General features: G+C 43.4%; 1 protein-coding gene across 6 annotated transcripts in view; it reads left to right on the top strand.

Annotated features, from left to right (window-relative positions):
* The window catches only part of TMEM94 (transmembrane protein 94), a 187630-nt gene that overhangs the window by 103706 nt on the left and 56156 nt on the right, over positions 1 to 27768 (top strand). For all 6 annotated transcript variants that reach the window (XM_078779433.1, XM_078779430.1, XM_078779435.1 and 3 more), the window contains 9 exons: positions 1609 to 1755; positions 7577 to 8180; positions 17128 to 17310; positions 18877 to 18979; positions 19248 to 19468; positions 19603 to 19784; positions 19872 to 20007; positions 25295 to 25398; positions 25493 to 25592. In XM_078779433.1, the coding sequence (XP_078635559.1) occupies positions 1609 to 1755; positions 7577 to 8180; positions 17128 to 17310; positions 18877 to 18979; positions 19248 to 19468; positions 19603 to 19784; positions 19872 to 20007; positions 25295 to 25398; positions 25493 to 25592 (1780 nt within the window). The remainder of the gene's footprint in view (positions 1 to 1608; positions 1756 to 7576; positions 8181 to 17127; positions 17311 to 18876; positions 18980 to 19247; positions 19469 to 19602; positions 19785 to 19871; positions 20008 to 25294; positions 25399 to 25492; positions 25593 to 27768) is intronic.

Here is a 27768-nt window from a genome sequence, read left to right as displayed (position 1 = left end):
CCCCGAATTTAAACCGTTCGATATTCTAACGGTGCGAGTCACGCGACGCACAACCGCTCGGGCGTTAAGAATCAGCATGACTCGTGCAGGGTTCAGTCCTCGTTCTCACAGCTGCGTGTGTCCGAAGGTATTCGGGTGGTGACCGTTAACCCTTCCACGCGCAGCTGCGGGCTCGGCGGCTGGAGTTGCCTAGCAACCCGTCCACCACGAGTACAGTAGTTGTGGTTGGCGGCCTCGTGGACCCGGAGTTCGAGGGGGAGCAGGGCTTAAACCCCCCTTAGTTCGTCGACGAACCCGGGATCCGCAACAAATATATATAAGATATATATAATATAAATATATAAATATATATATATATATATATATATATATATATATATATATATATACACAGTCTTGTGTTGTGTTGTCTTGTCTTGTCACTGAACTACTCCCTCAAACTTTTGTGAAATCGTACCAAACTTCTGGTATGCACATATCTCTCCCATCGGTATGTCCTAAGGGTATATATTTTTTAATTTCCAATTTTTTTTTTTTTTTTTCGGGAATTTTTTTTTTTTTTAATTTAAGTTTTCAACTTCAGTTGTATATAAAATGTGATATCACGTATATTACAAATACATTTGTGCAAAATAATTGTTTGAATTATGATTGGTTTAAACCATGACAAAACGGCAACTCGGGTACAGTCATTTATCTATATATCTACACATCTGGGCAGTGTCTGTGTTGTCACTTAACGACTCCCTCAAACTTTTGTTTCCGTGGTTGTGAAGTGTTTTTAATAACGTTGTGGTGGTTTTGAATCACGTGGTGGTGAGGTATTTTGAATTATGTGGTGGTGAGGTGTTTTTAAATGATGTGGTGGTGAGGTGTTTTTTAATCACATGGTGGTGAGGTGTTTTGAATTACGTGGTGGTGAGGTGTTTTGAATTACGTGGTGGTGAGGTGTTTTGAATTATGTGGTGGTGAGGTATTTATAATTACGTGGTGGTGAGGTGTTTTTCATTACGTGGTGGTGAGGTGTTTTGAATTAGTTGGCGATGAGGTGTTTTGAATTACGTGGTGGTGAGGTGTTTTTCATTATGTGGTGGTGAGGTGTTTTTAATTATTTGGTGATGAGGTGTTTTGAAATACGTGGTGGTGAGGTGTTTTTAATTTTTGGTGGTGAGGTGTTTTGAATTATTTGGTGGTGAGGTGTTTTTAAATGATGTGGTGGTGAGGTGTTTTGAATTACGTGGTGGTGAGGTGTAATCGTCCCAAACTTCCAGTCTGCACCTACTCCTCCCCTATGTATGTGCTGAGGGGTTCTTTCTTGGAAAAAAAACATTCACCCTAAATCTTCAACCTAAATTGCCTATAAAAATGTAATATCACAAACACAACAAATACATTTGTGCAAAATTATTGTTTGTATTATGATTGGTGTAAATCATGAAAACACAGCAACTCAGGTACAGTCATTATCCTCAGCTAAAACAAGCCCGTTCCTCAATAACGACGCGCGAGCCGAGCCAAGCTAGTATATACATATATACATATATATCTTTGTGTTTAATCCAAATCTGAAAAGTCTCAACAACTCCATTTTCTCTGCTGTTGCACCAGGTTTTATGCTGTGTTGACAAGCAAGGCATACTATCATGGCCGAACCCTAGCCCAGACAAAGTGGCCTTTTTCAGTAGCTGCATTGGACCCGAGGCAGATTATCTCCCTGAACACGCTTCCTTTGGCTCTGCTGATGGGAGTGAAGAGGTGAGATTGAAAGTTAAACATCTTTACCAGAAATGAGATGGCACTTTATGATTACATGACTTTTTATTTTGATTGAAGAACTGAGCGAAAGTAAAGAGTCATTGTGGGTAATATTTTTGTATTCATAGTCGAGGCTCATGGAAGAGTTAGGACACTGAACAGATCAGTACGCAAAAGGAACAGTCGAAACACATGCAAAAGCAGGAGTACAGAGAGGGGGAAACCCCCCTCACCCCTCCCCCCCGCCGCCCCCTAGAGAAAGCAGAGTTGAAGGCCAAGATAGAGCGAGACTTGGACAAGCACTGGGTGTGGGGTAGAATCTGGGGCAAGAGAGGATACCTGGGATGGACAAGATGGATACAGAAGAAAAGTCCAAGGAGGGAAATTTGGAAGGGGGAGGGATTTGGCCGGGGTTAACGAGTGTAGAAAAGATCATGGTTTTGGATTGGGGACAATCTGAGATTGTGGCGAACGGCTGTCTTGAAGACTTGGATGGAAACATGAGATTGGAGAGGATGTGGAAGTTGGTTCCACTGGCTGGAAAAAAGAGAAACAAATGAGTGGAGGTGAGCAGTGATTCGGGCTTTATGTGGTTTCACTGGAAGTGGGTTGATGGCGGACTGTGTGAGCCCTGCAGAAACCAGTGGTGGTGGGGGGTTGGGGGGGTAGAGGGGGCGGGGCACAGCATGGAAAGAGCAGCAGAAAAGAGCAATGGCAATGGGGAGAGCGATGCTCTATCGTGGTGCGAGGTGTGCCAAGGAAGGACTTCGTGCGGCGGACGATGCCCAGTCGTGGCTGTCTTTGGAGGCCAACTTGGAGATGTGGTTTTACCAAGAAAAATCATGGCTGATAGTGACACCGAGTAGTCTGAATGACTGAACTTCCTCAAGAGGATTGCTAAGAATGTAGATGGGAAAATCCTCAAGAGGATTGCTAAGAATGTAGATGGGAAAATCCTCAAGAGGATTGCTAAGAATGTAGATGGGAAAATCCTCGAGGATTGTTAAGAGGAAAATCCTCAAGAGAAAGTAGAATCATCAGCAAGAAATAATTTCCCTGAACTTGCTGCAATGATTTTATCGAAACATTTCATTCGCTGCATCTATCTATAATTCCAGTAATCTCTGTGTGTCTGTGTGTCTGTGTGTCTGTGTGTCTGTGACCGCTGTTTCTCGACAACCACGGGTCCGATATACTTTAAACTTGCCAGGTATATTGCTGGGGACCCGAGGATGTGCCTTTTCAAGGTTTGTAATTAATCGGACAAGTACTTACCGAGCTATGTCCAAAAAACGCTTCAACCAATCAGAGAGCAGCGAGCTATCACGTGTGCCGAACGTGGCGATCAGACTCTACCTCGGACGGCACATTTGACAGCGTATTCATTTATTTCACGTTGGAAAACTATGTTGCCGTTAAACTATGTTTTAAAACGAATTCAAACTGCGATTAAATTAAAACGATTCATCGTAACTGCGACGATTTGCGAACTTCCGGCAGCCAATCACAGAACGCTTTGTTGCGTAGGCGTGGCCGATGTGAGACGAGCGGAGCTGAGCGCGTTACGAGCTGACCGCCATTACGGTACGTAATTCGATTTCTTATGCGCATTATTTCTCCCAATTCAGTCAGAGCGAAGGGCGGAAGCGAAGAGCGTTGTTTTTTTTGTTTACGGGCGTACGGGCGGGGTAGAGCGTACGGGTAGCGTTTTTTTTTTTTTTGGCAAGGAACGGGCACCCACGTATGGGCAATGCCCTAGTTCATTCAATTCAAGTAATAATGTTATGACATTAAATGAATACAGGGAACGGAATGTTTTTGATAAAATCCTTGCAGCAAGTTCAGGGAAATTATTTCTTGCTGATGATTTTATGCAGAATTCCCACAATGGCCTTGCACTCACTTTTGTTCAGTTCTTCATTACATTTGCCGAAGTTGTTAAGATTTGTAATTTGCATGTAATCGATGGCAAGCGCCATGGCGTTATTACCTCCACCACCTTATGTTTTCACCCCTGTCTGTTTGTCTGTTTGTCTGTTTGTGAACAAGATATCTCAAAAGGTTGCGGGCGGATTTGGACGAAATTTGGCAGAGGGGTAGCGTATGTGACGAGCACGAAATGATTCGATTTTGGTGAACATCCGGATTCGGATCCGGCGACGAGAAATGTTTAATTATTAAGTGATTCCTCACCATTGAGAGATCGGGCGAAAAGCGATAAATAACATGATGTTAAAAAACGTTATGGACGCGTTATGACTAAACTTGGGGGGACGAGTTGGTTAGGTGACGAGAAGAACCGATTAGATTTTGGTTCAGGTCCGAATCCAGATCCGGCCTATCAGTGGGATACAAAACACTGTTCAACCGTTGAGCCTGGTGGAGGTATGCTCTCTACCGAGTGCCGTTCCAGTTCATCAAGTCGACCAATCAAATTTGCTGCTCACAGTCCCGCACCCACGTCCTTTTTTTCACAAGGCTGCTTGGGGTAAGGTGATCTCAGAACCCTCTTGTTTACTTATTTATTATCCCCGTGCCACCAAGAATAAACACTTTGAAGCATAAATATCGATCCAAATTTGAATTGTTCACATAAATAGTTGGTCACATGTCACTGCCATTGTCTTCAATTGCACTACAACTGGTGATGTAACTGCACTTATTGTTGACTTGGCCGATTACTCTCGTGTTTTTGTTTTTACAATCGGTGGCGCAGTGAATGTTTACCTCCTCTGACCACCACCCCCACCTCCTTCCCCCCACCCGAAGCAAAAAGTGGGTTTAAGGAATTTTGTTCACTTATGTCTGTCTGTCTGCAAATTTATGATGAAGGAGCAACTTTTACTTCAATTGGATGTTATATTTTGGACATGAATCAAAACATGAATCGGAAAACAAAGCTACAGTTTAGCCGTTCTTTGTAGCTCTGAATTTGACCCAATCACGTATGCACAAAGAGGAGTGAGGTTTTTTTTTACTTTGTCTGTCTGCATGGCAGTCAAACACAATTGAAAATCATTCCAAACAGGAAACTTAGTGTTTTTAAGGACATTGTAGAGGAGAAATTCAACAGACACGGATAACGAATGTAACGTGTTAAGTGTAACGTCTTTCTGGCAAATTATTTGTTTGAATATCAAGAAGGGATCTGACATTCCAAGATGCTAATGTCATTTGTTTTCTATTACTAGTACTGGTCCCACAAAGATAGAGTCCCTCTGTTCACCTCCTCCTTATGCCCCCCCCCCCCCCCTTTCAATAGGCCTGATCGTTTGTACCCTATTAACCCTCCTAAGGTTTACCCCCTCCTTTCCAGGTTCTTTGTTTTGTCATCTTCTTCCACCCACCTTTCCTTTTTTTGTTTAATTGTTTCATCCCCACTTTTCCCTTTCTGCTCTTTCATCACCTTTCTTGTTGTGTTTTTAGCTTTTATCCAGCATGTTCAACCCCCGGCGTCCTTTCGTTCCCCGTTACTTTCTCTTCTCCACCCTCACATTTTTATCTCACCTGGAACGAAGTTCAGGGGAGCTTATGCGATGGCGTGTTGTCAGTCAGTCAGTCAGTCAGTCCGTCCGTCTGTAAACACTTAAAACTTCTTCTCCGAAACCGCTAATGGGATTGCGACCAAATTTGGCACAAATGATATTTGTTGTGTTGTGGCTAAAGTTTGTTCACGGCAAAAAAATATCGGGTTAAAAGGGGGTTTACCGGGGGTCAAAGTGGATCTAGGTTTGACCCCCCAAATAAAATAGGTATTTGCTTTCTTCTCAGAAACTACACACACAATTTCGATGAAACTTGACCATGCCCTTCACCACCCGTGATGTACCAAAGTTTGTTCCACGGTATTAAAAAATCTGCCCCTTTGGGGGTCTACAGGGGGTTGCCCCCCAAAATAGGTATTTGCTTTCTTCTCAGAAACTACACACACAATTTCGATGAAACGTGACCACAACCTACACCACCTGTGATGTACCAAAGTTTGTTCACGGCACTAAAAAAATCTGCCCCTTTGGGGAATACGGGGGGCGGGGGGGTTGCCCCCCAAAATACATATTTCCTTTCTTCTCAGAAACTACACATGCAATTTCGATGAAACTTCACCACAACCTTAATCACCCATGATGTACCAATGTTTGTTCAAGGCATTAGAAAAGTTCGGGTTTTAGGGGGTATATGGGGTTGGGGGAGGGGGTTGGGGGAGGATTCTACATGCTGCCCTGTCTTCCAGCAACCATTGAAATTGGTTTAAAATACCCTTAGTCAGTGCAGTATACTGTTTATTCCACCAGGTGAGTGCCAGGGGTATTGCCCCTATGTTTAATCTCGCCTCAAAGGGGATGCAAGACGATTGCAATGCCGCTGTCTGTCAGTGTGTCCACGTCTGTATATTTTCACTTCAACAATGTTTTTCTCTGCAACCGCTTGACCAATCAATGCAAAACTCTAAACATAGGAGGGACTCCCCTTGGAAAATATTATATTGCCAACTCTGACGTCATGTCACACGGTGTGGCAGCGACATTTGGATGAAAGGAAAATGGGCATCATTTTCTCCAAAAGCGTTCTACAAAAAAAACAATGAAACTTGGCTTATGTCATCAACTCCCAATGGTGTATATAGGGTGATAGTGATGATGTCATCGGTGAAGCGGTATTTCAGCCATAATTGGTTGGATTGACATCTTTATCCAAAAAATCTGAAACTTCATTTGCCTGATCTATGATCCGATATGAGGGAAGAATTAAATTTATGAAGTACATAACCCATGCCAATAAGCGATGTAACATAATCGGGTGCATGGATGAATCATGTATATGGGCCATAATAGCAGTTGCGAACATGTTGCTAACAGGATATGCGGCACTGTTATGGTCTGTGTTTTTAGCTCTTCCCATGAACCTCGATATTGTATCCAAATTTTTTTTTTTACTTTTCACTTCGCCGATATCAAAAGTGAAAACAACAAAACAATGAACGGTGAAATTCTCATTAAAATTAGACAAAAATATCCACTCAACAGAAGTCATAACAAATGAACTACCCCTCAATGTGTCTTGTGAGATGCCATATATTTCCCTCAGGATTTCTTCTGAACTAGGTATGCACTGTTTACATGTTTATTCATGCTGGTATTGATTCAGACCAGTAATTTCCCTCTTCCAGCTTCTATAGTCCTTTATCTTCTGCCAGCCAATGAAAAAAAAAAATAATCGTCAATTCCATCTAACAATCCTGAATGATTTTGCTGAAAGTATGGCAACTAATCCATTTTTCACCTTTAGTTTCTTAACAAGATGAGCAAAGGTGTTGTTCATTACTGTTTTCTGTCTCTCTTTTAATTGTGCACATTTGCACAACAATGACGTCATAAATTTGAAACTGAATTGCAGGTAAGAGACTGTCAGGATAAACATGCTGGAGACATAGGATCACAGTCCAAGTATTTGGAGCATTCATGATCCTGTCTTGGAGTCTATATGTAATTACTCACCCCCTGAATAAATAAAATCAAGAATATAATGACGGCGTGTCTCTTGGTATGTCCGTTCCCCTTTGACACTCTCAGTCTATGAACTTGTTGCCCTCTGTAATTTAGCTACTCTATGAGCTGAGATTTCTGGATTAAAATATTTAAGTGAATTTTGAGCATTGACCATTTTTTAAAATGCACTATTTTTGTTGTTTGTCTTCGCTACATAATGAACTGCCCAAATGCTTCTCAAATGTAGACTAACTTTGATTATATACATCGACTATCTGTTTTATAATTATCATGCAACCACAACATGTTCCTTATTCCATGCTTTCACTTTGCAGGACCGGGAAACGGAATTGTGTTTTATAACAGAAACTGCATCTCGCCCCCTGGAAGAAGACGACCAAAGGTGTAATGTGGAGGGACAGAGGTTAAGTGTGCGGCCTAGTCCCCGACGTTGGAATGTGTGCTGCAAACCCACAATTATGGCCGTTGTAAGTTTCAGTCAAGGTGTGGAGGGCGGGAAGGAGGATGTAGAGATAGGATCAGAAGCAAACGTTGAGGAGGACAATAAAGATGAAAAGGAAGAGGAGAAGGACGATTCACAAAGATGTAAAGTACCACCACCTGTGATGATATCTGAGGACACAGACAATGATACTGAAGACTTTGTGTGTGATTACCGCTTTGAGACTCTGAGCCTGTCCCAGGATCAGCAGAACCCTGCAGCGGTGCAGTTTGATGACTCCCGATGGCCGCTGCATGCCGCATCTCTGAAGCCACTCGGCCTCAACGTTTTGCTGGCGGCATGCAGTGGATCGCTTGCAGAGCGTTCGCTGCGTCTTTGTGACCATCTGGCAAGTGAGGCACTGGAGGGCCGTGCTTCCTCTGCATGCCTGCCTCCTCAGCCACTGTGCGGGCTGTGTGACCTTCCCAAGCTCATAGGTACACTCAGTGAAGATTGATTCTGAGATTTTAGCCAAATAATTTTACTTTTATATATAATGTATGTATGGAGAAAATGTGAAATACTTGACCTTCCCACACCTCCCCTCTCTCCACCCCAGTCCCAATTTGCCTCCAAAATTGCTGTTTCCTTTCCTCTCTTCCTCCTCACTCTTATCTTCTGAGATTTCCATGTATTTTCTTCTCTTTCTTTTCACATTTAACTTCTCTCACTCCTTTCCTCTATCCTCTCCTCGCACCCCCTTGATCACTTTCTTTCTTTGATTATACTGATTCTCATCTAATCCCTCCCCATATGCAACTTGCTTTTCATTTACAAGTACGGTGTACATTAGTAATATGTATACAGGGCTTCCACTAGGAAGTTTTCTTTTGAGCCAACCAGTTTTTCAATGATTAGACAAATGTGTGCCACCTGTAATGGTGACACCTTTTTGTAACCAGAATTAGACAAATGTACTTGCCACCTTTTTGTTTTTAATTTGTGACAAGATTGTTGTCATTGGACTTTGAATTAGTTTGTCTGATTTTGTGCAATTTCTCTCAATTGGCGACCAGGGTAGTTTTCATCGGAGTCTTGTAATTCGCAAGTTGGTTTCAAATTAATATCTTCAACACAAAGCAGTTGGGGTAGAGGCTCTTTTGAAAAAAAAAAAAAAGAAGAAGCAATTTTCAAGGAGCTCAATGCGAGAGAGGCCATTAGGCCCATCAAACCTGCTGCTTCCCTATGGTTGTTTGACCATGCTCTGTCGTTTTTTAAATGCTGAGCATCAAGCAAAGAAATGGTATGCACCATTTTTCAAGTCTTTGGTATGAATCAGCTGGGGTTCAAACTGCTTACCTCCCACATTCAGAGCCGTTGCTCTTCAACACCACAAGTCTAGTAAGCATGTAACCAAAGATGAGGCATTCGTGATTATTGATGGTTCAGTAACAGCTGTGTCACACGACTAATAAATCCCAGTCAATCATCATCATCATGTAATTTAACCTGGTATATTAAGAAGGTATAATTTAACTGCTTGATCTTAGAGACGGCAGCAGCGATTCTCGAAGCTCCACACGGTCTCCACGTTTTCAAAGTTAAGTCTGTTCACAATTGTATTTTGTCGAAACTGTATTTATCTTTCGGTGTGTGAAGTTATAGGGTGCCCCTTGGAAGTTTCTCGGTGTTTATCTTTCATAAATTAATCGTCTGTTTGCCGCGTCGCGAGCGATTTGAAATTGAAGTTAAGTAATTGTTCCCATTTGTATTTTCGTTATAACTGTATTTATTTTATGGTGTGTACGTACGTATATTGTGTCCCGAGGAAGATTTTCCGGTGCAAATCTTTCATAAAAAAAAAAAAAACCACCTTTAGAGGCCATTTTTCCCCGCAAGCGGGGGTTGGCCTTTTTCGAGAACTGTGGTTGTTGTTGTTTTTCGGTCCCCTTTTTGAAGCAATGTTTTACGGCCAGATGCCCTTCCTGACGCCAACCCTTTTTGCCGCCTTTAACGACAAGCAGGGAATTACCAGTGAACTGGTACTCAATTTGCCGACCTCGGAAGGATGACAGGCTGAGTCAACCCCCCTGGCGTTAATTCAGCGATTGACCGGGATTCGAACCCAGGATCCTAGGATCCTAAAGCCGGCACCCTAGCCGCTAGCCCAACACCAGGGACTAGTTCGATTGTATTTCAATACCTGTATTGAAAATCGTGTTAATTCGTGTCGTGTCTTGAGGCCTTGTACAGTGTACACTGTACAACCTTGAGGCTTTGTTTTTCTCTCAGCGGTCCGTCGTTTGTGATCCAATAACTTTCGTTCTCTGTTTTCCCAGTCTTTTCACCCCATAGCCTACTTCCTTGTGTAAATCTGAACTCAAAAAAAAAAAAAAACATTTCCTTCTCTGTTCTCATTCGTTTATTCATTCTTATTCGTTCGTTCGTTCTTCGACCACGTGTTTCTCCCCCATTTCCCCAGATAGTTTTCACTGTTATTAACCTTCAATGTTTACACTTTCCCCTCAAGTTATGTATTCCGTCATATATTATAACACCCTTTTCTTCTTCTTCTTTAAAAGGCTGCTTTCGACTTGCTCACCAAATCTATTCATCCCAAAAAAAAATTCCATCTCTTATAGTGCCTTTTTTCTACATTCCCTAAACTCTCCTGCACTCCATCCTCCATCCAGCATCCTTAAACGTATTTTTGACTCGAAGGTCACAAGAAACTCATTTTGCAATAAATGTTCGTTTCCCATTAATCGTACACTTTCTAAAATCAAATCTCACCCCTCCCCTCCAAATCTTCCCCATCACCCCTCCCCTCCAAATCTTCCCCATCACCCATCCCTTTCAAATCTTCCCCCTTTCCCCTCCCCTCCTAATCCTCCCCATCACCCATCCCTTTCAAATCTCCCCCCTTGCCCCCTCCCTCCTAAACTACCCCCTCACCCCTCCCCTCCAAGACTCCCCCTCGCCCCTCCACCCCTAGACTCCTCCCTCACCCCTCCCCTCCAAATCTCCCCCATATCCCATCCCTTTCAAATCCCTCCCCTTGTCCCTTCCCTCCCAAACTCCCCCCTCGCCCCTCCCCTTCAAATCTCCCCACCCTCATTTCTTCTCAATTTCCCGCCTCTCACTCCCCCTCCTCAAAGCGTCCTCCCCGCTTCTTCCCCCTTCCAACTCTCACCTCCATCTCCCCCAACCTTCTGCCTCGCTCTTCCCCCTCCTCAAATAACACCTCATTGTGCCTCACCCAATCACCATCAAACCTTTTGTCTGCCCCATCCTTCCCTTTCTCCTAGCTATTCTGAAATCTCTGACACACCTTCAACAGCTCTCCCTACCTCTTCCACCTCTTCCACATCTTACCGTGCCCCTCCTCCCCCCTGTTCTGTATCCGATGCTCCCCCTTCCTCTTCATTAACGGTATGGACCTCAAACATCCGGGGCCTTCGTTCAAACTTAACTGATCTCTCCATACAGGTTGCTTCTGTCAAACCAGACGTGATCTGCTTAACAGAAACTTTCCTCCTTCATGATGTCTCTGATTCCTTAGTATCTCTCCCGGGTTACTCCCTCCTCCGGTATGATAGACCTGAGCCTCGTCCTGGAGGTGGGGTTGCTATCTTTATCAAAAACTCTCTTCCTCACTCACCCTGCACTGCACTCTCTCCACCTCACCCCCAGGAATACCTCTGGCTACGGCTTCCCCTTCGCTCCCACCTCTTGTTCATATGTGTGTTGTACCGTCCACCAAACAGTGATGACTCCATCTACATCTCGCTGTCTGATAATATGGACCAACTTCTATCTACTCATCCCAACTCTCTCTTCCTCATATGTGGTGATTTCAACTGTCATCATGCCAGTTGGCTGGGTGTGGGTACCTCCCTCATCAGCCATGGCTCCTCAGCAAAGGACTTCTGCGACTCACTGGGACTCACACAATCTGTCAATTTCCCGACCCGGATCTCAGTCAACGGAGCATCTTCTCTTCTGGACTTGGTTATGACTAACTTCCCTGAAAATGTCTGCTGCTCTTCTTCTGCACCAATCGGATCATCTGATCATGTCCTTGTTAAAGTGGACATCTCTCTGACCATTCTCAGGGAGCCTGCTCAGCGTCGACGAGTCTGGCATTTCACTCAGGCCAACTGGCACGGTCTTCAAGCAGCCATCAATCATCTGGACTGGTCTCCCATCTCTACCACCTCTGACATCAACTCATCCTGGGAATTCTTCCAAAGTAAATTGCTCTCCCTCATGCACAGATTTATCCCATCTCGTCTTCAGTTGTCATACCCTTCCTCCCGTCCATGGTACATGGAATCTTGTGGTGAGGCTGTTGCCCAGAAACAACTTGCGTTCGTCTCCTGGAAAGCAAATCCAACGGAAGGAAATCTCATTTCCTTTCACAAAGCCCAAAACAAGTGTGTGTCCACCCTCAGGAGAGCCAGGAAACAATATCTCTCCGTTCTCAGGACTGAACTCTCTTATCTGTCTCCCTCTTCCAAATCCTGGTGGCGTCTGGTCAAATCCGTTTCTGATGTTTGTTCCCCCTCCATCCCCTCCCTTACCTCAAACGGCTACACAGCTGACTCCGCACGTGAAAAAGCTGAATGCCTCAACTCTGTGTGTGCCTCTAAATCTTGTGTCCCAAACCCATCCCTCTCTGTACCCACCATACCCAGTCGTACCCAGCTGCTCCTGGACTCCGTGTCCTTTCCTCCTGACAAGGTGGAAAAGTTTCTGTCAACCCTCGACTCTGATTCTGCAACTGGACCCGACGGCATCAGCCCACGGGTCCTAAAATCCTGCTCTGCCACTCTATCTCACCCTCTCTCTGTTCTCTTCACCCTCTCTTTTGCTCAAGGTCAACTGCCATCTGCTTGGAAATCAGCCAACATCACCGCTTTGCACAAAAAAGGTGCAAAAACAGATCCTAGCAACTATAGACCAATCAGCCTTCTCCCAATTATCAGCAAAGTCATGGAATCCATCATTGCTTCGGATATGAAATCTTTCCTCTTCTTCAATGGCTTGATCTCTGAGCATCAATTTGGTTTCAGACCAGGTCACTCTATTCTGGACATGCTGCTTCTGCTGTCTCAACAATGGATGGAGGTCCTCAATGCCAAACAGGAAATTAGAGCTGTCTCCCTCGACATATCACGTGCCTTCGATACGGTCTGGCACCCCGCTCTACTCACCAAACTCTCCTCCTTTGGTATCCATGGAAATCTCCACGCATGGCTGGCTGACTTCCTCTCTAGTCATCGTCAACGTGTGGCCCTGAATGGGGTTCTCTCATCTCCTCTTCCTATTCAGGCTGGAGTTCCCCAAGGCAGTGTTCTGGGCCCTGTGCTTTTTCTGGTCTTCATCAATGATCTCTTTGACTCTTTTGAAAATCCTCTCTATCTCTTTGCTGATGACTCCACTCTCTGCCGCTCCATTCCTCTTCCCTCAGATCGGCAGTCTGCAGCCTCCTCACTCTCTGAAGACTTGGACAAAATCACAGACTGGTCAAACAAGTGGAACATGTCTTTCAATCCTGACAAATCTCACACTCTTACTATGTCTCTCCGAAAAGATCGACTGGACAACCCTCCCATCTACTTTCTCAGCAATCCTCTCCAAGAAGTTCTGTCGCTCAAGCTTTTGGGTCTCACTATCTGCCATGATCTTTCTTGGGAAAACCACATTTCCAAGCTGGCCTCCAAAGCCAGTCGCCGACTGGGCATCCTCCGTCGTGCGAAGTCCTTCCTCGGCACACCTGAGCTCCTCACCACATACAAGCCTTTCATCCGCAGCTCAATGGAATACTGTTCTCCCCTATGGGCCGGTGCTCCTGCCTCACAACTAGCTCGGCTTCACGCTGTTGAAACCAAAGCTTTCAGAATTATTGGAATCTCCCGCGATGAAGCTATCTCTGAGGGCCTTTCACTCACTTACCGCAGGCAGGTAGGTGGTCTTTCTGTCTTCTACCGACTCCTCTCCGGCCTTGCACCCCCAGCTCTCTCTGTGCTCTGTCCCCCAAATATTCCTACAGGTCGCACAAGATCTGCCAGCAACCCTCTGATGGTTAAACTGCCGAAATCTCGGCTGTCTGCTCACCTTCACTCTTTCATTCCTCTTTTCTCCCGCCTCTGGAACAAACTCCCTCACTCCCTTCAATCCCACTCCTCCCTCCAGGTCTTTAAAACAGCTGTTCACCACCATCTCTTATCTTCCCCCATCCAAAACCTTGATCTTTTCTACCCCCGCTAATTCACCCCAGATCCACCTTGTTTGAAATTCCAACTTCTTTCCTGGAAGTCCTGGCCGTGCCCATATGTTTTATACCACTCCCACCCCACCCCCCTTCCCATGCTCCCCCCCCCAAAGCCCTCGCCCTCTCTCAGATCTCTCGATGTCTCCATGTCTCTCGGTCCCTGCTCTCAAATGTTGTGTTTGTGTCCTTCCCCCTCTCTCCCCATCTTGTCTACCGCTCCCGATGTTATATGTTTTTGTGTCGGTTTGTCTTTCTGTGTGATTAATGTTCGCTCTTTCACGAGCCTCGATCTTGTATACAAAAAAAAAAAAAAAAAAAAAAACTGCATTAATATTGCAATATTACTTACCTTAAGCAGCTTTGTGATGGCATTAAAAATGTGTGTAATAGGCAGCAAATTTCTTCACATCTGAAGTACCTTAAGTAAGAAGTAAGCAAATTTCTGACATTCTTGAAAAAGTACCAAAATTCTTAACGTACGTTTTTAAAATGCAGACACGTATGGACGTATGTACATGACCGATCGCTGAACCACACCTCTCACTTCACAAGCACAGGGTAATTGCCAATATACCCTCTACACCCCACCTAAAATGGCTGGTACAAGAAACTCTTCAACCCTTCTCCTGACATTCCACCTCTAGTTCACTGTACTGTCCTCTCTTCCTCTCGTGCACCTCCTCCATGTTATCTTCCCAAGGAACTGACAATTCCCCCAAGATGACCTTCCTTGTTGCATCTGACGAGATGACAATGTCAGACAACAACCTTGTCACTCAGATCTCTGGGAATACCAATTGCGGCTTTAGGTCTGCCACCATCTGCCAATCACAAGCATTTGACAGACCTTTTGCCTTCCACCTTCTCCTCTTTCTAGCTCTTTCCACTTGGCCCTCTTTCACAAACAAACACCTCTCTCCCATCGGCCTTCTTCACCACCCCCCTCTCTCTCGGTCTCATCACCTCTTGTTGCACTCAGGGTCTATTGGCCTAAGGAAGCCTGCTGTGAAGCGGGTGAAACATCACCTGAGACCGGGTCTGCTCTTGCTTATTTGCTCAAATTTTTCATTCAAATGTCAGGCCTTGCCAGCTGATTCATGAAAAACCTGGGCCAAAAAAACTTTGTGGCTGTGTAATGGTCTTAGAATGATTTATTAACATGATCCAAAACCTCCCTTGGAGACGAGCTGTTTTTGCACGGCTGTTTTGTACGCACTGCCTTGCATAATTAGTGTGAAGATGGTTATTATGAGCCACCTGGGTCCTCTCGCACAGTGACGATCTTTGCTGCTCTGTATTTGTTAATCCTTTCTTGTTTTCACCCTCCACAGAATTATAGTCAAGTGAATAATAACACAGCATTGTCTCTGTTTGATCGTATTCTGGTCGGTGGGTGATCTCTGCCTTTTGACGTTCATAACGGTTCTCATGATTTAATGTTCGCCATTCTTTTTCAATGTGAATTGTTCTTTTCCCTGTTGTGGATTGTAGTTGAGGCTTGGCAAACATCCTATGGTTTGTTACCCTCGCCAGATGAGAGAGTATTGCATTTGAGTCAGTTTGTTACTTGCCGGAATAGATTCCGGCAAGTATGTTGGTTGGTTGGTTTGTCTGTCTGTTTGTGCGCAGTACTACGTCTACATCGTTGCACATAGCATTGCCATACTTTACACACATATTTGCGTTGCCCTGGAATAGACTGTGCCCAATTTTTAACTCTCCAGGCCCAAGGTCAAGCTCAAGGTCACCCAAAACATGAAATCAGGGGGGTCGAGTTTTCATTTAAAATCTATTTCAAACCATTATAACTCTAAAAGTACAAGAGATATGCATACACTTACTGTTACTGACATATAGGAAGTCACATACAACATTTCTTTTGGCACCATGACCTTTGACCTTCAGTGACCTTGAAAGGTCAAACTCAAGGTCAAAAGTTGTTTTTTTTACTCATAACTCTGTCAAACATTATCCGATTCCCTTCTAACCAACACCAAAATGTTCATTATTCAATTCCCGAAAAATAACATGTGGCATAAAATGGTCAAAAATGCTTAGTTTTAATTATTTTTTGGGGTCAAAGGTCAGTGGGTCAAGTTTTCATTGAAAATATATTTCAAACCACTATAACTCTGAAAGGACAAGAGATACGCATACACTTACTCAGTTACCTTCCATTGTTTAGTGTATATACATGTATAGATTTCTCGCCATTTTGATCCAAAATGGCCGATTAAAAAAAAGTAAATTCCGTCAAGTCCTCGGTCTCTGACCGATTTTTCATTTGTCTGTCCGTTTCTTTGTCTGTAAATGTGATTGTTAATACATGTGATTGTAAATTGTAATAGAATGTAAATTGTTTGTCTGTAAATGTGATTGTTAATAAATGTGATTTTCTCTGCAACCATTGGTCCGATTGACAGGAAATTTTCATCATAGGTGCAACTCCACCTGTATAATTTTCTGATAATTATGACGTCATAGGTCATCTGATACAGGCGCCATCTTGGAAAAACCAAAAAACTTTGCACCTCTATATCTCCGAAAGCACTGCATAGAAAATTTTTAGACATGGCTCATTGTCAAGAACTCTCCATGGGGAATAACATATGTTAATTATGATGTCATAGGTGCCTCCATTATGATGTCATAATTTGACAAGTACAAAACTTCATCTGATCAAGATGAAATTTCTTGAGCATCATCTAGGGATAAATTGGTGGAGAAGAAAAATAATGACGACATCATCGGTCATGTGGTTTGGCCGCCATATTTGCTTTAACACAAAAGCCTTAAAAACCACTGAAAGCATGTCCTGGCAATGGTCTGCAATCTCTGATTGTTCTTCCTTGTTTGTTTTGTTTTTCCAATCACCATTTTATTCAAGGAACCAGTTACAAGATCCCGTCTCTGTGCCTGCACGTGACATTTCTTCATATAATGGCTGACACTTGTCAGTGGAATAAGAGCTATTGTTCGCTATGACACACTTTAACTTCATCACTTTAACTGAAACCAGTACAGACTGACGCCACAATAACGTGCGAATAATTGGGGCAATTAAGGAAGTTGTCATGCCATGTGTGCCTGCGTGTATGCAAATTTTTTTTAAACTGGAGCCGGGGATCTCACACCACTGGAATTCCATTCTTCTACTTTTCTCCCAGGCTTCATGCCAAGTGCACGTGACGTCTTCACTATTGAAAGCTACGTGGCACTGTACCAACCTCCCACACTCAGCAGGGTTCGAGAAGTTGGGCAGGACATCGTTCGCCGCCTGCCAGCTGCTGTGAAGCACCGCCTTCCTCTTCCCCACCTGCTCAGTCTTCTTGTTCGAGACATGAATTCCGGTACGGGGCCACTGTAATCCCATTGAACCAACCATATCATCTACAGAAAAATATTACATTGTATATGTAATGCTAACCCTTTGGTTTTTTTTAATTGCTCACGGACATTTACCATTACCACGCTCTGTGGCTCATAACAATGTCCCTTGCTCTAATGGTCAACTGATTGTGCAGTTAAATTCATTTTATTCATTCATTACAAATATTCTTGTGATACATTCTAAACATCATTTCAGAAACTATTGACAAGAGCCACCAAATATTAAGGTAAGCAATATTATAAAGGGAGCCATGTCTGTCTGTTTGTCTTGCTATAACTTGAGAACGGATTAAATAATAACCATTCCTTTCACGCCGTGAGGCGCATAGGAGCTACCGAGGCAGTTTTATTGGCTGAGGAGTACAATTCTGGACGGGTCGCCACTCTGACCTAGGATACTCGAATGGCTTATTACCCCAGTAAGCTGGTACTCATTTTGCTGACCCCAGAATGATGACAGGCTGAGTCAACCCACCTGGTGTTATCTCAACGGCACGACAGGGGCTCAATCTCATGACCCTAAGATCTTAAGCCAGCCACCTTAACTGTTAAGCCAACACCAGGCATTGAAAATGGATTAACGGATATCAAAGGAACCCTCCCATCTACGAATCCCGGTCAATCGCTGAATTAACGCCAGGGGGGTTGACTCAGCCTGTCATCCTTCCGAGGTCGGCTAATTGAGTACCAGTTCACTGGTAATTCCCTGTTTGTCATTAAAGGCGGCAAAAAGGGTTGGCGTCAGGAAGGGCATCCGGCCGTAAAACATTGCTTCAAAAAGGGGACCAAAAAAACAACAACAACCACGGTCCCCGAAAAAGGCCAACCCCCGCTTTGCGGGGAAAAATGGCCTCTAAAGGTGGTTATATATATATAAAGGAACCAAGGACTGTGGATTTGGGGAACTCCCAGGAAGTTTTGTGATGCAAAAATCAGAAAGAAAAGAAAAAAGGCAGGTTTGTGTGTGGGTACGTGGGCCCACATAGCGAATCTGCAAATGCCAACTTGCGATGTTGGTTATTCTCGTACGCACGGCGGGATCTCCCAGGAATCCTTTTTTGTTCTTGCCCCATAGATTAGCCATCGCAGCTTTAACCATTAGGAAAGCCCCTGTTTTTTACAACTACGCAATACAGCTCTTGTATACTAGCACATCTGAAACTCGAAGGCTGGTAACAGCATCAATCTATAATGGTTTTTAACTAGTTGCAGAGCATTCAACGAACCTTTGTGCAATATTACTAGAAATTACTTTTGCAAAAAAATTAAAATAATAAAATACCCATGATTTCTGCCACAAAATCTTGGAGATCCACCATCAGCCCTAAGTGTCAGGTGGAGTCATGTGATCACCTTTCAAGGCATACCGAGTTGGTCTGAGATACAAATTGAGAACTAGAACTCAAATTTGAATTCCCACATGAGAACTTTCATCCCGTGCATTCAGGAGGTAGATGCTCACTCAATCAACCTTGGTCACCTCAAACTCAGTGTATTTGGGATTGATATGTTTGTTGTATTGGCAGGTGCACTACAACTGCTGTCCCATGGTACTGCCGACCTGATCCTTGAAGGATCTACTGACCTTTGGGATGGCTCCGATATTTACCCCTTGTCTCCATCTGACAGGCAAGAAACTTGCTCCATGAAGCCATCTTTTGAATAATCTGTCCAAAAGTAATGTGGTGCACTTTGGCGGAGTTATAAATTTAATCAAATGAACTGTACTTATATGTTTATAAACCCAGGACCAATACACAGGTTAAAACCATTTTTCAAACCTTTAATTATGTCTAGGTTATTTGTGGAGGTTTGAATGTTATTTTGCACGAATACGAGGAATTATGTGGTCCATTGCCACAAGGTTTGATGCATTCCATCCCTATTTACTTTGCAGAAAGAAGGTGTTGGACTTCTACCAAAGGGCTTGCCTCTCCGGATACTGCACAGCCTTTTCTTATAAGCCGATGTCTCGCACGCTTTCTCGGCACCTAAATGGGCATTGCATCGAGCTACAGGTAGAAAATGATGTGTCAACTGGACTCGGCCTGCCATCCTCTCACGAAGGTGGCATGTCCATAAAGCTGGGTATCCGCAAAAACAGCTGGAGCTCAGATGGTAGGTGCAGGGTTGGAAGTTGTGTCTTTTTTGGAATTTAGAACTTGACATGGAGCAAATATTTTGTTACTTTTGGAGACCACACTTACGGGTGTTTTTTGTGTCATGCCTCCTCCACTGTTATTTATTGGCAGAGGGCATTGCAGAGATTCAAGATCGAGCAGACTGTGTGCAGGCCCTGTCTGGTCAGATATTCATGGGACTTGTGTCAACACAGTACCAGGCACAGATAGATATTGTACGCCTCATTGACCGACTGGACAATGCATGCATTCGATTTGTTTACTTCTCCCTGGAGGATGAGCTTCGTAGCAAGGTATCAGAAGCAAGATTCACTTTTTGTCTTTTCAACCGAATTTTGTGTGAAATAAAAAGTTGGTCATCACGATGAATATTTCACCAGGTTTTTTCAGAAAAAATGGGTTTGGAGACTGGCTGGAATTGCCATATATCCCTGCAGTCCAGTGGCTATGAAGCTGGAATGGATGGACCTCATGGCACCAGCCAGGCTGGCTCGTTGCATGAAAACCCTCATCACGGTGTGTGTCTGTCTTTTATCTTCATATTCAGGTTTCAGAAATTAGCGCTTTTTTCAGGGATCATCACCGAGCCCCGGACAGCCTCCAACAGTAGTTTGTTTGTGGTAATGTTCCTGGGGGATGGTTTGTCGGATCTTTGTAAGGTTCTTCTTTATAATGCATGTTGCTCCAATTATCACTGGTACAACTTTAGCATTCTTCAGCTTCCAAGATCATTTGATTCGTTCTTGAGATCCTGGTATTTGGTCATTTTCTTGATTTCTGCATTGTTTTGGCCAAAATTGCTGTCTACTGACACCTCAATTAGCAATGCCTTTTATTATTTTTGTTTTTGGGTACTGCAGTGACCTGCAAAAGTATTCACCCCTTACCAATAATGCCACATTTAGATGAATTCCGAATTATGTATAAACAATTTTTCCAAATGAACTTTTAATGCCTCCACTGATTTAAGTCGCTGGAGTGAGGCCATTGTGTTTTCGGGTTGTCTGTCTGTCTGTCTGTCTGTCTGTCCGTCTGTCCATGTGTCCGTGATAGGTTTTTGTTTCCGCAATAACTTAAGAACAGCTGAAGGGATCCAAGTCAAACTTGGTACAAGTATGTATATTGATGTAAAGATGAACTAATTTGATTATGGAGTCAGGAGGTCAAAAGTCAGAGTTTGCAATAGGTTTATGTTACCCTAACTGTTGATCCTAGGAACTAAGCTTGACGAAACACGTTTGTCGGCCAAGGTCCTGTGATTAAGTATTACAATTTCAGTGGATTTTTCCATACCCAATTACAGGTATCCCCTGCTTAACTAACGTTCGAAACATTCGAACAACAAATGGTTTCATTTAGACCTATCCCATGCTTAATGGAAGTCTTCTTTCCCATTCACTACAATGAAGGAGCTGTCCCCACATCACAGTGTCTGGTGATTGCGTATTCCTGGCTGGTGCCGATTAATTACTCAAATGGAGTGATTAACTTTTCAGAAGGCTTGCGAATAATTTCCTTTTCAGAATGAAAGGGTTAAAAATAACCATCTCCTCCACCTCCAGACGACTTCTGTATTGAAACTTGGAGTTCAGATTGTTTTAGTAAGTGAATGAAATGAATGAATGAATGAATGATCGTTTTAAGGCCATTTTCCCCGCTAGAGCGGGGGTTAGCCTTGCGGGCCCCATGACAATCATGGTTCCTTGTTTGAGGCAATGTTTTTATGGCCGGATGCCCTTCCTGACGCCAACCCTTGGTCACGCTCTTACGATGCGCAGGGATACGGTGTACCTATTCTAAACCGGGGTACACACCGGGATCATTCATCCCAGCAAGCTGGTACTCAATTTGCCGACCTCGGAAGGATGACAGGCTGAGTCAACCCTCCTGGCGTTAATTCAGCGATCGACCGGGATTCGAACCCAGGATCCTCGGATCCCAAGCCGGCACCCTAACCACTAAGCCAACACCAGGCTAAAGTAAGTGTTACAACTAAATTGTAAGAATTAGCAGACTGAATAAGCGAGGGACACCTTGTATCTTGCCAGGTGCCAAAGAAGATGTCTGTAGTCTTTTTCTGATTCAATGAAAGAGTTGCCAACCAAAAGAAAGCTCATGTCGCTTCTTGCCAGCAGGAGCACCAATATCACTACAAGGCTAAGCGATGTGATAAGGAGAAAATGGTGTCATGTGAAGGTTTTGCTAGTCTCCTTGGCATCGCGACCAAACGTGTCCATCATATTACTGGATGTCCTGCAGTGGGAAGCACTCCAAATGACAAAAGGTCTCGAAATAACAAGTCATCTATTGCTGATGAACTCAAAAACAAAGTGGATGAACACATCAGGCATTTCCTTTTCTTGCGCCTCACATTATACAGGACATGAAAAGAAACGACGGCATATTTCTTCAAAACTGAGTGTTATGAAGATGTATTGTACACTTCATTCTTGTACCCCTGTTATCCAGAGCAATACTTGTAATATTAAAGGTGGATTGGACCCAAAGAAAGTCCAGTGCAAAGTCAAGTACAGGTTCTGTTGTCATTACTTCAAAGCCAACTTGGACTATGGTTTTGGTAGGCCCAGATCAGTGTCTACGATCAGTGTACTGAATTTGATGGCAAAATTTAAGTTGAGAAAAATAGCCGTCAAGAACACAGATAATAACAAAGATGAAAAAACACCTCCAAAAGCAGAAGGCTAAAGTCTTCTACACCAAGTTGAAAGAGCTTTCACGAGGAGTAAACGAAAAAGAGAATACCGAGTGTATCTGTTTTGACTTCAAACACCATATGCCATTTGAACATGTACCTACAGGTGATGTGTTTTACTCGTGGTAGTTGTGGCTATTTCTATTCGACAGGCAATGACAATGACAAACATTGTCCATTTCAGGTAAAAGCAAAATTTTGGATTCAGACAAGGTCACTCTACTTTGGACATGCTGCTTCTGCTGTCTCAACAATGGATGGAGGCCCTCAACACCAAACAGGAAATCAGAGCTGTCCCCCTTGACATATCACGTGCCTTCGATACGGACTGGCACTCCACACTGGTCACAAACTCTCCTCTTATGGTGTCCATGGTAACCTCCACACATAGGTTGCAGACTTCCTCTCTGGTCGTAGTCAATGTGTGGCCCTGAATGGAATTCTATGTATAAACAATCTCCCCTTCCTGTTCAGGCTGGAGTTCCTCAAGGCAGTGTTCTGGGCCCTGTGCTTTTGCTGGTCTTCATTATTGATCTCTGACTCTGGAAAATCCTCTCTATCTCTTTGCTGATGACTCCACTCTCTACCACTCCATATCTCAACCCTCAGATCAGCCGGCAGCAGCCTCTTCACTCTTTGCAGACCTGCAAAAAAATCATAAACTGGTCAAACAAATGGAACATGTCTTTCAATCCTGACAAATCCCACACTCTCACTTTGTCTCTCCGAAAACACCGTCTGGAAAACCCTCCCATCTACTTTCTCAACAATCCTCTCGAATAAGTTCTGACACTCAAGCTTTTGGGTCTCACTATCTGCCATGAATACTATCTTTCTTGGGAAAACCACATTTCCAAGCTGGCCTCCAAAGCCAGTCGCCGACAGGGCATCCTCTGTCATGTGAAGTCCTTTCTTGGTACACCTGAGTTCCTCACCACATACAAAGCTTTCATCTGCAGCTCAATGGAATACTCATCATTCATTGAGCAGATGAGGAGATGAGGATGAAAGCTTTCATCCGCAGCTCTCCCCTCTGGATTGGTGCTCCTGCCTCATACCTAGCTCGGCTTCACGCTGTTGAATCCAAAGCTTTCAGAATCATTGGTATCTCTCGCGATGAAGCTGATTCTGAGGGCCTTTCACTCGCTCACCACAGGCAGGTAGGTGGTCTTTCTGTCTTCTAGCGACTCCTCGCCGGTCTAGCTTCCCCTGCTCTGTCTGTGCTCTGTCCCCCAAATATTCCTACAGGTCGCACAAGATCTGCCAGAAACCCTATTCTGGTGTAACTACCAAAATCAAGACTCTCTGCTCACCTTCACTCTTTGATTACTCTTTTCTCTCGCCTCTGGAACAAACTCCCACACTCTCATCAATCCTTCTCCTCCCTCCAGGTCTTTAAAACAGCTGTTCACCACCATCTCTCGTCTTCCCCCATGCAAAACCTTGATCTTTTCTACCCCCGCTAATTCACCCCAGATCCTCTTTTTTTGAAATTCCAACTTCTTTCCTGGAAGTCTTTGCAGTGTCCATATGTTTTATCCTCTCCCACCTCTCCCCAAGCCCTCCCCCTCCCACAGTTCTCTCGATGTCCCTGCTCTCATATGTTGTGTTTGTGTCCTTCCCTCTCCCCATCTTGTCTACCGCTCCCCTTATTATATGTTTTATGAGTCGGTTTGACTTTTTGTGTGATTATTGTTCTCTTTAGGGTAGGGTTAGGGTAGCGGTAGGATTAGGGTTAGTTGTTAGTTAGGGTTAGGGTTAGGGTTACGAGCTCTTTAAGTTAAAGCTCTTTCACGAGCCTCGATCTTGTATACAAAAATAAAAAAAGATTCAAAATCATCACATGAAGAACTTAGGAAGATAAGACTTGCTGGTTATGGTAATGTACAACAAAGGTCAACAGATGAAGCTGTGAAGAAACAAATAAAGCTCATGGTAGAAGGAAGATCCGAAAGGATGATTGAAACTGTCAAGAATGATATGGAATGTAATCATTCAACCAACCCCTGAAAAGGGGGGAAATGGTCCTAAAATGTTTGTTGTGCATGCAAAGTGAAAAGTTGGGTTTAAGCAATCAGTTCACTTCTGTCTGTTTGTCTGTCTGTGTCTGTCTGTCCACCTACAGACGTAAGTTTTGATCGAGGAACAACTTGATTTCAATTGAATGTTATATTTTGAACACAAATCGAATCAGAAAACGAACCTGTAGTTTACTTGTACAGTATTTTGTCTCTGAATTCTTCTCAATCACACATGTGCAGAGTCATGAGCTACTTTTTTATCTGTTTGCTTGTGGTAGTCAAACACAATTAAAAAACATTCCAAACGGAAAATGCACTTTTTTTTAAGGACATCATAAAGGATACAAGCAACAGGCACGAAAAACGAATGTAACGTGTTCAATAAGGTGGTGTAAAAGATGCTGCGTCAATTTCGGTAAACTTTTGAATTTTTTTTTTTCTAAAACCTTTACAATCATTATTTTATTTCAATTGCATTATATACTTGAACACTGAAAAGACAAATCACCTTTTTGCCACTTTCAAGAACCTCCAGTTTTGCAGTACTTCGACATGTTAAATAGGGTGGTGTAAAAGATTGTCAATGGTGTCCCATAGCTTGTAAACTTCCGAAATTAATATTGCTATACAACCTTTAAAATCTTTATTTTATTTCAATTTAATTATATACTTAAACGCTGCACGGGGTAACGTGTTTTATAAACTCTCTCTCGTTGTTGTTGTTGTTGCTATTATCCATGTTTGTGCTGGGAAATCCCATAAATTTCGTAAGGAATGAATGAACATAGTGCAGAGTAAATTGTCACATAATAGACCAGGAATTTTGAGCTGGACAGGTAAATCAGATGTGCTGAAACACACTTTGTTACATTGTTATAATGTTGCTAATGTATTCAGTATTTAACTTGCTGAGTGATCTGACTGCATATTTTAACAACACTTTAATCGCTGAGATGCATGGTATTTGTATATTATATCCATCATTATTTCTGCTCGTGTATTCATTTTCACTAGCACTTTAGAGGGGCTAAATTGACCCATATTCCCTTCCCACATGTGTGCCTTCTAGATGGAGAAACACAGCAGCTTCTGGAAGAAGAAACACATTCAGATGTGGTCAGTTACCCTCCAACAGACAGCGATGCACCCAGCATCTTAGAGTGTTCCAACAGGGTGCGTATTCCTCGCAAGACTTGACAAACACTCAAAATTTATTTCTCTACAAGATGTTGGTGTGGGTGTTTGCAGTGAACTTGTTCCATCATAGGCCAAACTTCCAAGAGGCATTGAGAACATAAGACCACATCTGGCGAACATAGACAATGTCCCATTGCTTGTTCCTCTCTTCACTGACTGCACACCTGACAGTGAGTGTATCCTTGTAACCTTGTTGTTTAAAGGCAAAATCATGGTTTTGTTGAGCAACTGAACTATTGAGGTGGGGGGGGGGGGAGGGGGGGTGGGAGGGGGAGGAGGGTTGAAAACTGATTAAGTGCAAGGGTATGAGGATGATGTTTGTAGAGACTTCGTAACTTAAACGGGACACCATAATGGTAACGAGCACATTTAATATGAGATGTACGTCTGAGTCAAAACATCCAATGGATCTGGGAAGTTTTATAGAACTTGTTCATTTTATAGAACAGCCACAGCCCATTCCAGTTACCCAGTTCGAGTTCCGCGGGTCGTGTCAAAACGACTGCAACATCCAGCTAGGTCCGCAGCCCCGAACAAGTTCCTGGAACTGTTTGTCACGTTAGAATAACCATTGGGACCGTGTAATTAACCGAGTGATGTGCCAATAGGCGCTCGCAACCTTCCTAATCAGGCCGAGCAACCGTAGATCGCGAGTGCTCTGAGCCGGATTGAGCCAGCTTGTGTAACGACACCGAAATCACCAAATGAGGTCACCACAATGAGCAGAATCCAACTCTGAGACCAGGTACATTTATTTAACAATTACATGGCGCAGGATAAGGATTGCATGAAGCAATAATAACCAGTATGCAACTAGAACGACACTCGGTAGAGAGCATACCTCTGCCAGGCTGAACAGTTTACGTTTTGTATCCCACTGATAGGTCAGATCTGGATCCGACTTGAACCAAAATCTAATCGGCTTGTTCTTGTCACTTACCCAACTCAGTCACCTACTTTTGTCATAAGTCGTCCACAACTTTTCGAAGCACCATGCTACATGCAGTATCGTTTCTGGACTTATCACTCAATAGTGAAGAATCACTTTGAAAATAAAAAAAAATTCTCTGACCCAGATCCAGATTTGAATATTGACCAAAATCTATAATTTTGTCCTTGTCACATACCCAAACTCTACTCCAAATTTTGTCCAAATCTGTCCACAACTTTTTGAGATATTTGTACACAGACAGAGACAAACAAACAGACAGGTGTGAAAACATAACCTCCATCCACCATTGTCCTGTTGGAACATAAATCTTCACCACAGTCGAAGGTATTTTGCACTCTGAATCAGGTTTCTCCTCAAGAATTTGCCTGCATTTGGCTCCATTCATTCTTCCCTTTATCCTTACAAGTCTCCTAGTCCCTGCCACTAAAAAGCATCCCCATAGCATGATGCTGCCACCACCATCCGTCATGGTAGGGATGGTGTTAGATGGGTGATGAGCTGTCATTGGTTTCTGCCACATGTAGCGCTTTCCATTCAGGCCAAACAGTTCAATTTTCATCTCATCAGACCATAGAATATTTTGCCTCACGTTCTCAGAATCTTTCACGTGCCTATTTGCAAACTCCAAGAGTGCTGTCAGCCTTTTTCTCAGGAGTGGCTTCTGTCTGGCTACTCTCTCATAAAGCCTAGATTTATGAAGGGTTGCAGAGACTGTTGTCCTTTCGGCAGGTTTTCCCATCACCGCCATGGAACTATGTAGTTCTGTCAGAGTGGTCATTTGGTTTTCGGTCACCTCTGACCAAGGTCGTTCTTGCCCGGTTGCTCAGTTTGGTCAGATGGCCAGCTCTAGGAAGAGTTTGGGTGGTTCCATATTATTTCCATTTCCTAATGATGGAGCTCACTGTGCTCTTGGGAACTTTCAACATTCTAGAAATTGTTTTAGTCCCTTCCCCATATCTATGCTTCTTCACAATTGTATCTCCAGTTTTACGGACAGTTCCTTGGACTTCATTGTAGAGTTTCTGCTCTCATATGCGCTGTCAATTGTGGGACCTTGTATAGAAAGGTGCTTCTTTCTCAATCATGTCCAATCAATTGGATTGACCACAGGTGGACTCCAATCAAATTGTAGAGATATCTCGAGGATGATCAAAGGAAGTTGGATGCACTTGAGCTCAATTTGGAGTGTCATAGCAAAGGGGTTGAATACTTATTGACTCGAGACATTTCAGCTTTTCATTTTTTATTATTTTGTCAATATTTCAAAATAAAAAAATCCACTTTGATGTTATGGGGTATTACGTGTTGACCAGTGACAAAAAAAATCTCAGTTTAATCCATAATCAATTCAGGTTGTAACACAACAAAATGTGAAAAAGTCAAGGGGTGTGAAT

Source organism: Myxine glutinosa, chromosome 5 (genome assembly GCF_964187855.1).
Source record: "Myxine glutinosa chromosome 5, kmMyxGlut1.1, whole genome shotgun sequence".
Taxonomy (NCBI): Eukaryota; Metazoa; Chordata; class Myxini; order Myxiniformes; family Myxinidae; genus Myxine; species Myxine glutinosa.
This window is presented reverse-complemented; position numbering and strand designations above follow the sequence as displayed.